This window comes from Eupeodes corollae, chromosome 2, assembly GCF_945859685.1.
Source record: "Eupeodes corollae chromosome 2, idEupCoro1.1, whole genome shotgun sequence".
In the NCBI taxonomy this organism is placed as follows: Eukaryota; Metazoa; Arthropoda; class Insecta; order Diptera; family Syrphidae; genus Eupeodes; species Eupeodes corollae.
In genome coordinates this window covers 1,954,710-1,968,134 of record NC_079148.1, presented here as the reverse complement: position 1 = coordinate 1,968,134, position 13,425 = coordinate 1,954,710, and the positions used below count along the sequence as shown (strand labels likewise).

Here is a 13,425-nt window from a genome sequence, read left to right as displayed (position 1 = left end):
AGAAATAACCTCACAAACAGTACTTTGGCCCATTGGAGCTGACCAGTAAGCGCCAACTTGCCTTTGGTAGCCACCACCTCCAAGAAAATTTAAAGTCACGGCTAATCGAAGAATAGGGGGAATGTGTGTTGACCGCATATATAGCACATATGCGTTCTTACTTTGGACTTGGAAGATCAAGAATGTTTATTTTATTGCGTAGGTTAATCCTCAAGAGCCGGACATTTCTATTATGAATAATATTTTCATTTTCAGAATGTAAAATCAAAGGCACAAACACATTCATATTGTCTTGAAATTTCCGCAACTAAAAATAAAATTCAATTTCCAATGAAAGTGACAACTAAAGAGCTGTCACCAGAAAAAGTCACCAAATCGTGATTGTCACCGGTGACTATCACCTTACACAGACCGAATTTGTTGATTGTGACTGTCACCTATCACAAATCACCTTACCCGATTCCACCCCAGGTTTTTACGTTCGTCGTCATATCACATGATAAGGTCTGTACCTAAGACTGTGTTCAGAGGGTAAGATTTCAAAAAATTAGTTTTTGTTTCTTATTATCACTGATTACCGTGGTTATGTAGGTTGCACCCAAATAACATAAACTTTGCCTAAGATTTTTGAAGAGTTTATTTCGAATACGACTTCAGGTCTTAATTTTTTGAATCAATAAAATCAAATAAATATGATTTTCCAAATCTACATTCCTTATTTTAATATTTTCAGTATATTACTTACTTTTCAAAAAATCCTCATTAGTTGTTAGTTTTAAACTTGAGATCATGACATGATATCGAACGACAAAAATCTTGAGGTACACAATCCCGGAATAGTTGTTAATTCACACATTGACAACAATTAATAGACATGAGAATATCAATACACCAAAGAGAAAAATGTTTTTAAATATCAAAAATTGTAAAAAGATCTTTAAAGGATCAGGGAATTTTCGGATGACATTTTTCAAAACAATTTTAATATGACCAGGTCTACATTCTACGTAAACCTATTCTTTCCAGAACTTCCAACAATTTGTTTTGAATGATCTGACGCCATTTTGGAAAAACTTAAATTACGGATGGACGAAAAATAGATACTCGGAGGTTAAAAATGATCAAATTTCAAAAACTAAGATGTTTAAAAAGATTAATAAACAATCCGTTTTCGAATGTTCTTTGATGTGTAGATCAGTGGATGGAACCCAAATACCGATGATAGCCCCCAAAATACTCATATTTGCTTCTCTCCAATTTTCGTGCAAATTCAGTAAAATAAAAAACTTCCAACATTGGACCGCAAATTTATTTTCGTTTTACTTTTATGAACACCGAGCTCATAACATTTTGTAAGAACATAATTGTGGAAGATTTATAATTACGATCTCAACTTTAAATTTAAACAAAACCCAGTATTCTCACAAGTTAAATTTCCAGGCAAGGCCGATCAAATTTGTTTTTCTTTTTCTTTTTTTTATATACTTCCGCTTGCTCATAGGTTCTTCACCCTTCTGATTTTTATTTTCTACTACTTCTTAGCCAAAAATGTCAATGAATATGTAAAGGCAATCCTATTAAAACTTATGTTCCACGAATCAACTTTGTTTTGTGTTCTGGATAAATTAAATTTTATTTGATCAGCAAAGAATTGGGCCTAGATTTTGTGGAAATAATGTATTTTTGGTCGGATAGTTTTTCAAAAATTACAGCTGAGTACGAGCATAATAACCATAAGGGAACGCTGAAGTATTTATGCTTAAAATGGTTTTTAACAGAAAATCGCCAAAGCAAGGTTATCACATCAAGTTTTATACAAAAATAATTTTGAGAAGAATTTACTCTAACACGTATTATCTTTAACATTATGAAACCATTATATTCCATGTGTTTTAAAACTTTATGTGCAGTCAGTTGAAACTCTTTTTAATTTCTTTATTTATTATATTTAAATTAATTTATTTGTGGGAAAAAAATATAAAAAAGTCTTAAGAACTGCAACCAAAAAAATCATTTGAAAGTTAAAATACCAATACCGATAACGGAGGAGAACAACGCCCCCACATTTCATACTAAAAAATTGTCAAATCCGGCGATTACAGACTTTGATAATGGTTAAAGGTGGACATACATTACTCTTCCGATTTCACTCTACTTTAACATTTTTTCTAAGTCTCGGCTGATTTTGTGACATAGATTTGAAGATTTTTTGAGTTTTTCAATTACAATTCTATTTTTTAAATTGTTCTTACATATTTTTTCTTTTAATGTAAAAATTGTAGAAAATTGAAAAAACGAATTACTAAAAACATTAAAATGAAAACTACATCTTATAAGTAATCAGAATTTCCAAAAAAACTAAGTAAAATAAGTGAATAATTTAAACAATAAGATAAAATTTTGTGCTTTTAAATCTGTGTTTTTCAAAAATCTAACCTTAGAAATTATAAGGGCTGATTGTAATTCAAGACCATAACATCGATTAGAAAAATATTGGTTTGTTTTTGAAAGGCAGAAAGATAACGTACATTTGTTATGAGATTGTTAAGTTAAAACTTTCAGATTTTTAATAGCATTTACTCGTACCATAATATATATTTATATATATGTAAACAAAATCGGTTAAAAAATTTTGTTTGATAAAATGCTAAGAATTTTTTTTTAAAGTTTTTAAGGGAAATAAGAAACAAACTACAGCTTGCAATAAGTTCCAGAACTGTTCGTAGAAGACTTGTTGAAGCTAACTTGCTCAGAAGGATCGTAAGAATAGTGCCCTTTCTAAGGAAAACAAAATATAACAACGCGGTTTAAATTCGCCCACGATCATTTTGATTGGAGCGGGCCACAAGGAGGCACAATGTTTTGTGGATGGACAAAACAAAGATAAATTTGGCTTAATTTAAAAGAACTGAATCCCAAATACATCCAGAAAACGGTCAAAAATGGTGGCGGTAGCATCATACTTTGGGGTTTATTTTTTTGGTATGGCGTTGGACCAATACCAAAAAAAATTAAGGTGAATATCATGAAGGATACGATCCTGCCTTACGCGGACGAAACCTGCCTCTCAAACGTGTTCTACACCAGGACAACCACCCTAAGACACATCCAAATGTGCTCAAAAGTATTTTAAGGACCAAAAAATCAGCGTATTGGAGTGGCCATACTGATTGCCTGACTTAAATCCCATAGAACATTTTGGGGGAGATTTAAACATTTAACAAAAAATAAAGCCGAACTGTGGAGGATGGTTCAACAGGAGTGGTACAATGTTTCAGATGCTGCCGATTATTTGACTTAATGTCCAACAGATGTCACACTGTAATTAAAGCTAAGGGCCAGGCTACCAGATATTAAAATAATTTTTAAATCTTGAATAGCTTTGCATTTAATTTTTTTTTAATCTTTGTATCTATTTTAATCTCCACGAAATTTGATCCTTTTTTATACAAATATGAATTTAAAATATTTGTTGTTATAATTTTAATACAAATAATGGGTAATTTTAGTTTGAAAGAAAAACAAATAAGAAAATGAAGACCAAATTTGAAAAAAAAATCGTTTTTAAGTCAATAAAAAATTTAATTTTTAAAACTCTGTTAATGTCTGTATCTGTACATATCACTTGTTCAACAAGGGCTTTGATTTCTGAGAAGGAATATTATTTCTCTATGGTTAAACTAACGAGACGAAAATAAATGAGATTACAATGTACATACGCAATTAATATTGTTAATAAAAATAACATAAATGTTTATTTTTTGAGTCATTTTGTTGAAATAATGATTTCATACATGAATCGAAAAATATTTAAAAACTCGACCCTTTATTCTCGTGAAGCAACAGATAGATAAAAAAATACTATGTCAAAATAAGCAATGAATTAAAATTAATAAACCAAAGATAAATATATTTTTATTAATTCACACATTTTTATTCAAAATTATTAAATGAATATTTTCTTAGACCAAAGATATAACAAAAAAAGAATTGGTTGCACTAATTTACTGCTTCATCAGAGTTTGCTTGCAAGTACTGCAGAACAAATTGTTTAGCTGGTTTATTTAGCAACTATAAAAATAAACAAACAAAAATAAAAAAACATTCGAATTTGTATGGGTTTGTTTTTATCTTACCTTTGAAACTGCATCTAGCACGTCTTTTTTTGAAAATTCTTCTTCACTTCTATAACCCCATGTGTAAAAGAGTCTGAAATAGATTTTTTTTTAATTATTAAAAGTATTAAACTTTTAATTTCATAGTTAATATTTTCTTACTCATTTTCAATTGCATCCTTATCACTTTTGGTTTTCTTTAAATAGAGTTGTTTGACAAATGTGTCGGTTATGAGTTTTTTAATATTTGATCCGAAATATGGATGAGTTTTATCAAAATAAATATGCAACCCTTTAAGGAATTCTTCTAGGAAATCTAAAATTTAAATTAAAGTCAAGTTATTAATTTATTTGATGTAACAATTTAAAAAATGTACGTATGTACGTTAAATTCTGAGACTAGTATATTTCCAAATTTACGACCTGACACGTGTTGATGTTATTCCACCTAGTGTTTGCTTTCTTCATAGCGTTTATACCTACTCCGGGAGTTAATTTAAAAAAAGTATAGGATGGAACATAAAAATTAGTTTTAAATGAATAAAACCTTAACCTCAAAAAAAAATTGTAAGTTCTTTTGGTTTTTTAATTCAATGTGTTTTTGGTTGTAAAATTTGAGTTTTGGAAATATTAAATACGGACGCATTTGTGTACTTTTATGGACAAATAAATACCACAATATTTAGAATAACCATACGTTGAAATTTCTGTGAAATGGTTGTCAAGTAGAGTTTTTGCTAGACAAACTATTGGAAATATTCAAGTTTAATAACCATTGTAATATTCATAAGGTTTCCAAACTTTTTATCATTTTACTTACAAATATTTCCAAAAACTAGACTGTTAAGTGCATCGCAATCCGGAAAAAAAGGTAACTCATCAAAACCAAGAAAAATATCCGTCCCAAATTCTTCACCATTGAAGTATTTGCTTAAATTGTTTGTAGTGCATTTATTTGTTAAGATGAAATCATCAAAATTTAATTTCTTTTAATAAATTGCCCAGACAACCCCTTCGGAAAACTTCTATACAAATGGATAGAGCTGTTGCAAGAAAATATGAAATAAATATATTCAATATGAACACGCCAAACAGACTCGTCAGAATTAGGCTTGATGGTGCAGAAAGCTAAATAGACGAGAAAGCATGAAAATATCGATTTTGAAAAGAGTAAACATCGAGAACACATAAAATAGTATACGAAGTATACAAATGTAAAATATAAAGACGATGAAAATGGAGGGGAAATTTTTAAGTTTGGTTACATTTTTTTAAATTGTAATACCTTTATATGGGACTACCATGAAATCATACCCGATAAATGAATATACATACATTGCAATAAACCATGCATCAAAAGTCGTAAAACAATCGTTAAACTAAATTATATCTAATTAATAATTAAAATTAATCTTTAGAAGTCAATTCAGCCCAAAAAATAAATAAATTTAAAAGTTATTAAAGTCAAAAATAATTTGTTTTAGTAACATTGATAATGGGGTTATTTCCTTGTCCATTAGAAACTTATAACTAGGGCAACCAAAAATATGTCCTAAAAAACTAGTTTTAGGCGCTTATAATATTCCCTTAAAAATCAAATATATGCCCTCAAAATATGCTCAATAAAATGTTAAAGATGTTTATAAGAAGCGGTATATGCTTTAGGAAATTAATTAATAAGAACAATACCAATCAAAAAAGAAAAATCAAAACTCTTCTTCACTCCAAATTTTTGAAGATAAATAAAACTATCCAAAAATTTGTTTAATGGCGAATAGTTTAACTTTGCACACATATATAATTTAAGAAAGAAAACAAAATTTAACAAAGCAAATTCATTTTTGAATAAAAGAATTTTTTTAATGTCAGCGATAAGTAGGAAAATTTATTTCAAATATTTGTTGCAATAAACAACTACAATTTTTAAAAAATTAAGCTTAGTCTTTTTGATCGAAAAACACCTTTATATATGAAAAAGCTTCGTTCAACGTAACAGAAGTGATCGGAGCGTATTTGAATGTGAAAACTTCAGCAATTATATATTCTTTAACTGTTATTGATTTCTCTCCTGACAAAGCCATTGCATTATTTTAATTTTTCGAACCTCGAATTTTTGTCCATTACATGTTCAATTGATAAACCAAGTGATTAATTTACTAGAAACCCATATGAAATCAAAGAGCCAGGCGATGATGGTTGAGTGATTTGTCATTTCCAGTTGAGCTACATTTAATACAAATGTTTCTTTAGCAAACGTCTCATCTGGATCCAAAATTCCGATGATAACATTTGCAACATATCTGTTTGCTGCGTCTGTTGTCTCGTCCATTGAAACCCATAAAAAATCGATTTTCTATTTTGTTTTTCTGAAAGAATTTTGTGCTCGGTATATTTTTCCAAAAAAGAACGAATACTTTCATTGTGAATTTTGAAAAAGGGTGTATCTGCAATAATATGCCTTTTGAAAGCAAAAATGCAAAATATGTATTTTCAGTGAAATATGCGCTACAGATGACGTTTAAAAGACGAAGATTTCAATGAAACGCATTTCTATCACAGTCTCGTGTTTATAGTGATGTTACCAAAAAATATTTTCTAACATATGTTTGGTTGCCTTACTTATAACAAATCATATGAACGATTCTGGTTATATGTTGATGCAAATAGGTTAAACAGAATTTGATACTTTTAATTAATTAAATAAAGTAAAAGTTACCTCAGTTCGGTCTAGCTTCTGCCAGGGTAAGGAAAAATTTACTACACATAATTCAATAACATTTACTTGTAATTTAAATCTCCATAGATTTTTAAAATTACCTTAAAATGTAATTGAAGAATTTCAATTCAATTAATTCATTCAATTTCATGTTATTAAAATTTTCTAAAATGTTTAGTTCTTTTATGTGTTGCTTTAAATTAATAAATAAATAAGGATGTCAATTACCTTGACTGTAATTTCAAGTGCTTTCCTTCAAGATAAATAGGTACATTACAATTATCAATTAGTAAGTTTTTTATTCAATCACAATTACAAATAATTTAAGTGTTTATTGTTCACTAATAGTAATCATTGATTCCCTCTCCCACATTTGGTTCCACAGATACTTAGATTTTTAACCAGATTTGAGAAGTTCTGTTTCAATACTGATCGGCTTATTAGCCGAAGATATTATATGCTGGTCATTAAGAAGATTTCGTTTTTCAATTTTTTAAGATATTTCTTAAGCAGAAAATTGATCAGCGCGTTTCAAAAAGCTTTTAAAGAAGGGACGTACCTAAGTGCAACTGGACGATAGTTATAGGGAAGAAGATTCACCTTCTTAAAGCAAAGACTGGAAAAATGCTGTTTCCCATCCACTCAAAAGAATGCAGGTGGAATAGCTTACGCAGGCAAGGATTCAGATATTTTAAACACTTTTAGGACTCTTGCTACTGTATACTTGTTTTTCTCATATAGTAGAAAATAGTTTTCATACCTTGTGAAACTGGAATTCCCCTCATGAATATATAGGAAAGGACTAAAAACAAAAGTGTTAGTTGGGAACGTTGAGTTTCATTATATTCGTTGCTGGATACTGCCGTAAATTTGGACACACATATGTATAGTTTTCCACTTTTTGTTTCCGGCACGGTTTTCAATAGAATTCCATAAGTCTAAGAATAAATCAAAAATTGAATTTAGTCTTGGATAGTATAGAATAGTGTTTTTGATAATAAGGTAAACTTACATTCTCAAGGGCTTCCTTTACTGCCGGCATAACTTGATTTAACAAAGCGGGCTTTCCATTCAGAGCCCGAGCAACAATCTCGGTATGTTTTATAGGAATTTTACTGGAACTATTGTTTAAAATGTAGTGAATAACATTATTACGATGTTCTCTGTTGTCGGATAAATTTTCATCTTCCCAATCCATTGCCAAACTTTTCTTTTTCAAGAATTACGAAAACAATTTATTAATTTGTTATGATTCAATTCCCTTTACTTAAAATGTTGCCTTTTAAGAATAATTATTAAAAATCTTCAGTTGTTTCTTGTTTCCAAAATCAAAATACTCGAAAACAGCTCTACACAGTTTTTTTAAACAATTAATTTCCCTTTTTCCCACAACTGTCAAAATACAGAAACATTTTTTGGGAAATTTATGGTATTGTTTTTAAGGCCCCAAACACACTTGAACGATTGAGAAGATATTAATGTATGCTCACTATTGAGAATATAATTCAAGAATCTGTTTAATTAATTATTTAATAGAAAAAAGAGGAGAAGTTAAAAAGGATGTGTTGGTGTTCATTAGTTTTATATTCCTGAATAGTGTAAGGACAGGAAAAGTTAGAGCAAGGTAGGGCAGAGTAAGGCATTCCACAATCGCGCAGTACAGCTAAAAAACGAATCCCTGTACTTCACAATACAACTGCCTAGAAACTTTACGAAACTTTAGAGAGACGTAATTGAGTTAGTGATGTTATTGGTCACAACCAATTCTGTCCAAAAGGCCTAATAAATTTTCTGGAGCACCAGCCCATATATAGGAGTTATACTCAAGTTTTGGAGATATGTATGCTGTCTTAATTGTAACCTTATCAGCAAATTAAAAATATTTCTTGCATCATATTATTGTTTATATGTTTTTAAGTACTATTTAAGAATTAGGAGTAATCCATTTTCTTTAGATGGTCCCGAATCGCTGGTCAATATCACGAATTTCAAACTAATCAGAAACTCCTTCAAATACAAATCCATTTTTAGTGCAACCTTTTACAAAATGTTTAAATGAAAATAGTTTTATTAATCGAACCTATAAATTTTGTTTGTCAAAACCAGAATAAATGCTAAAGTAGAATTAGAAAATGTTTTTCATGATAAAGGTCTTTAACTCGATTTTTCAAAACAAGTGGAGAATGCAATAAACGCCCTTGGGGAGAAGAAAAGTTCTTTTGAGTTAGGGTATAGAAAACTGATGCAAGATTGTCATGAAATTGTCAGGTTTCAAATGCATTGAAGGAAAACCGTTAAGAAAACCTTGAACTTATTAGAATCAACACCAAGAAAAGTTCAAAACTTGTTTCATCTGATATCTGTAGACGAATATAACAGAAGTCACACGGTGGAGCCTATAATTTTCTGACATTTTTGGATGTGAAACATTTATTTAATTAAGAGTTTGTTTCTGTTTTAAAACTAAACAAACGAAAAGATACAAATATTTCGAATCGGCAATATGGCGAATTCTTGTAAATACGCATTTTCCAATCCTCATGCAAATGTAGGATGTGAAAAAAAAACAGTTTGCCAGCAGAACGAACAGTGGAAAAAGCTCTACAAATTATTTCTGTTGTTGGTATTTAAAACCAACTTACCAAGTAACCAAATACCAAGTGATCTACGATTTCAAAAGCAAAACACCTGTAGCGTATGGTAAAGAAAGAGAAAACTTTATCTCTGTTTTGAGTGTTTGTATCAACATAAATTTACAAAAAGAAACATATTGATGCGGTTGAAATTCACTTAAAGGTCAATTATAGCTATCATTGGGCAGGTTCAGGCAACACAAGGGACGTCATTTGCAGTCAACTTCATTCTTTAAACGTAATTTTCGACCTAATCATCTAATTAACTTTTCAAGTGTCATGAAAACTTCTACTTTAAGTTTATAATACAAAAAGTACCAACAAAATTATTGTCTACAAAAAACTCCTCAGGCAAGCTAAAACTCCATCACGATTTATATATTGTATTGTAAAGAATTTTTTGTTATTTCTTTTCAAAATTGACAAGGAACCATTTTACAGAAAGGATTATATGAAGTTGTGCAGAAAATAAATAAATCATAAAGTAATAAAGTTGAGCTTTCAGTTAAATGAAAAAACATGATCACCTGTCAGTTTGAAATGATTAGGCTTGAATTGATAGTTAGGTAGATTTTTCTTGACTAACTTTCCAACAAAGTTGCTTTAATTGGAAGATAATTTTTTGGCAGCTGGCCAATCAGATGCTAGAAACTTGCTTTACTTTCAAGTCCCTTGTGTCGCCTGAACCTGCCCATTACTTTTCATCAATTTCGGATAAAATAGATATTTTTTTCAGTTTTTAACAATATATAGCAATGTTTTTTAAGAAAGTGCGACCATTGTATAAATATTTCCTAATTATAAATATATATACAAAGGTGCGACCAATCGACCATATTGCAGACCTCCAACTATTCAAAAGTAAACTTTTAGATTTTACAGACTTTTATTTACTTCTTGATTATTAAAAAAAAAATATATAAGAAAGTTGAAATTGTTGTTAAAGCTGACAAATACATGGTCCGACAGCAAGGTATAGAATATTTGAACTGGGCGTCATGCGAGATTCGGGAAACCGTATTGGTTGAATATTAAATATTTTTTTATTGAACTTTTATATATACAATTGGATAGTCTTAAGATTAAATAGATACATTGTCTTAAAATAAAATAGATTGTTGGCACATAGGGGGCCTAACTTTATATATTGGCTTAAGATTAAATTTAAATATTATGGTGTTCTAAAAATAAAAGTCGGTTGACTTGGTTATCTTCGGGGTGTTCCTTCCCGGTTGTCATTTGTTGGATTCATTGATTAGTTAGAGGGTTGTTGGCATGTTTAGCCACGTCAGTGGGCTGACACGTAGAATGCAACGGCATTTTCGTTGTTGTCTTGGACTATGTTATCATCTATAATGTCCATGACGCTGAGGTACCAGGGCTCTAGCAGTCGCTGTTGGGTTGTCATCCTTCTTATTTGTTGGTTCGGGTGGCTAGATGAGTTACCTACTAGCTTTTTAGCCAAGAGTAGTAAGTAGTTGTCCAATGCATTTATTCTCGCTTCAGAATAAATTCTGCCGTTTTTGAAGTATTTTTGATGCTCCCTGTCAAACACAAGCCCAGTGCAGATATTTAGTATCTTTCTTTCGAAGGCTTTTAGCTGTTTTATGGCCATTTTGGAGATGGTGTACCAAACGGGAAAGCTGTATCCAATGACTGGTCTCAGCAGTTGTTTTTACATCAGGATCTTGGTCTGTTGACTAAGTCCATTGTTCTTCTTCATCAATAGATGTACGCGATGAAAGGCCCAGCTGGCTTTTCTAAGAACTTTTTGGGATTGCGGGTTAAACTTTAACAGCTCGTGGAAATAAAAGTTCCGACTTTGCTGCGTTGCTTTTAATATCCGTATAGAAGGTTCTCGCAGTTAACGGGGTTAGGTTGGTCAGATGTCAGGATGCTGTATAGAAACGGGCCGAGCTTCGATCCTTGGGCAACTCCAGCCCTGATGTTCTTCATTGACGATGAGCATTTCTCCAATTGTACATACAATTTTCTGGAAGAGAGAAAAGAAAAAATTATTCTTATTAGCAAAAACACTCTATATACTAGAGTGTTTTTGCTTATTAGTTCGATTGGAAAGCCCAGCATGTGAAGTTTATGGATAAGGCCTTCAATCCAAATGCATACAAATGCTTTCTCAACGTCCAGAAGGCATCCAACGATGACACGATGGTGGTGATGTCGTGTTGAAACTTCTTAAAACTTAAAGAATGCGAGCGTCGAAAACCAAACTGCATGTCAGGAATTATACTGTTTTAACAGCAGTTTTTTTTGTCAGTTTCCTTAATACAAGTTAATCCAGGAGTTTGCTGGTGTTGCTCAGTAGAGTTACGGGTCTGTAGTTAGAACCGTATTGGTATGAGTATGGGAAATATCGACTCGTTACGAGATGCCATTTAAGTAACTTCTGTTATTGGGCTTCTGAAAACCCACTATATCGCCATGAATGACATCTCCATTGCGCCAAGGTGTGCAAACGATTGATTTCCAAGTTAACTTTCTCCGTAACATTTGAAGATTTATCATGCAAATCCAAAAACTATTTTTGAAAATTGGTTGCAAATCCATTATTATTATTATATTATTATTGTATCTGTAAAGTAATAATTTTAAAATTATTTGGTTGTGCTTATAAAACAAGCCTATGTGCACAATTTGAATTCTTCCCTTAAATTAACTATAAAAATAGACAATTTGATTGAAATGAAAAGAAGATTTGTTGGTTAAAAATTGAAATTAAAAGAATTTATTTTTAAATTCGTCTAAATATTGCAACAAAATGATCTCCCTTGTTTCGAACTACTTTTGCTCCTTCCTCACTGCTTTGATAAAGCTTTGGTGTAATGGGATCCAATTTCTAAAGGGATACAGAAATAAACAGGTTAACAACAAACAAGCCACTTACTAATATCAAACTTACGGTTTCTTCTTCAGAAAGCCTTTCGAAAAGAGGATGTCCCTCGAGATGACTAACCATCCATTTGTGCAGGTCTTCAACATCCGTTATTGTATAAACTAAGCCCTAAAAAGAAACAAAATCATTACATTGACCATTACCAGTGTTTTTGGTATATCCTACTCCTTTTCTAAGAACATAAGCATACTCCGAGAGTAAGGCATTGTTAATAATACGCCACTTATGTTTCGCCTTCTTAAAATGCGGATCAGGATAGAGGAAGAACATTTTGGAAAGCTGAGCCTTTTTGAAATAGTTTGGTAAATACTTCATAGCATTTGTACGAATACACGCAATATTTCCATAGCTCCCGGGATTGAGGGTCCTTAAGGCTTTTATACGATCCATTACATAGTCTGACACTTTAACCCTGATTTCCATTCCTAAGGCATACTTCTCTGGGAACATTTTACCCAGAGTTACCAGAAAACCACCATAACCACAGCCGATGTCTGCGAACTCCACCGAGGTTGATTTTGATTTTATATCTGGATATAATGTGCTCCAGTCAAATTCTTCTGGACAAGATGGACTTTAACGAAAAATAATAAACAATATTATAGAATATTTTATTGAATACGAATCCAACGAGCTTACTAGTCAAAACAGTGATCGGCTATGGGATTGGAGTGGGCCCTCTGGCGATAGTATCTCTTCTGAGGCAACGACAAGATTGCTCCTTCGTCCATCTTGTTAAATAACTAAAATTGATCTAAGGAAATTAGTATAGTGGTGGTTTTCCTTGATTTATTAATATTTTACTTAAAATTAGGTAAATTAAGGCGCTACGAGATTTGTAAACCTCATTTGTTTACATGTGCGACATGCGAAAGGAAAACCGTCTCAGCCAAATTTGACACATCATTTTTTGGACTGTTTGTTTCGACATTGAGCACAAGATCTCTCAACCGGTTTTTAACCTAGTTGCTGGAGACTTTCCCGTGGCATGATGGTTAGTGCGTTGGACTGTCATGCAAGGGGTCTTGGGTTCAATCCCTGCCTGTG

At 31.3% G+C, this 13,425-nt stretch overlaps 2 protein-coding genes across 4 annotated transcripts; both read right to left on the bottom strand.

Moving 5' to 3' along the window:
• Nucleotides 1-3,942: 3,942 nt before the first annotated feature.
• LOC129946514 (melanoma-associated antigen D2) lies at nt 3,943-8,176 on the bottom strand. Its single transcript, XM_056056728.1, has 5 exons — nt 7,844-8,176; nt 7,592-7,769; nt 4,278-4,431; nt 4,137-4,209; nt 3,943-4,071 (listed from the first exon to the last, which is right to left on the bottom strand). The coding sequence occupies exons 1-5, from the start codon at nt 8,027-8,029 to the stop codon at nt 4,000-4,002; spliced, it is 663 nt and encodes a 220-aa protein (XP_055912703.1). The 5' UTR covers nt 8,030-8,176; the 3' UTR covers nt 3,943-3,999.
• A 4,003-nt stretch (nt 8,177-12,179) lies between these two features.
• Nucleotides 12,180-13,287, bottom strand: LOC129946104 (tRNA (guanine-N(7)-)-methyltransferase). Of its 3 annotated transcripts, none has more exons than XM_056056142.1 (5): nt 13,183-13,287; nt 13,018-13,121; nt 12,544-12,952; nt 12,385-12,486; nt 12,180-12,321 (listed from the first exon to the last, which is right to left on the bottom strand). In XM_056056142.1, the coding sequence occupies exons 2-5, from the start codon at nt 13,107-13,109 to the stop codon at nt 12,217-12,219; spliced, it is 708 nt and encodes a 235-aa protein (XP_055912117.1). In that variant the 5' UTR covers nt 13,110-13,121; nt 13,183-13,287; the 3' UTR covers nt 12,180-12,216. The 3 variants fall into 3 exon arrangements, with proteins under 3 accessions (XP_055912117.1, XP_055912118.1, XP_055912116.1); XM_056056143.1 differs by having other exon boundaries at nt 13,018-13,132; nt 13,183-13,278; XM_056056141.1 differs by lacking the exon at nt 13,183-13,287 and having other exon boundaries at nt 13,018-13,174.
• Between the last annotated feature and the right edge of the window lie 138 nt (nt 13,288-13,425).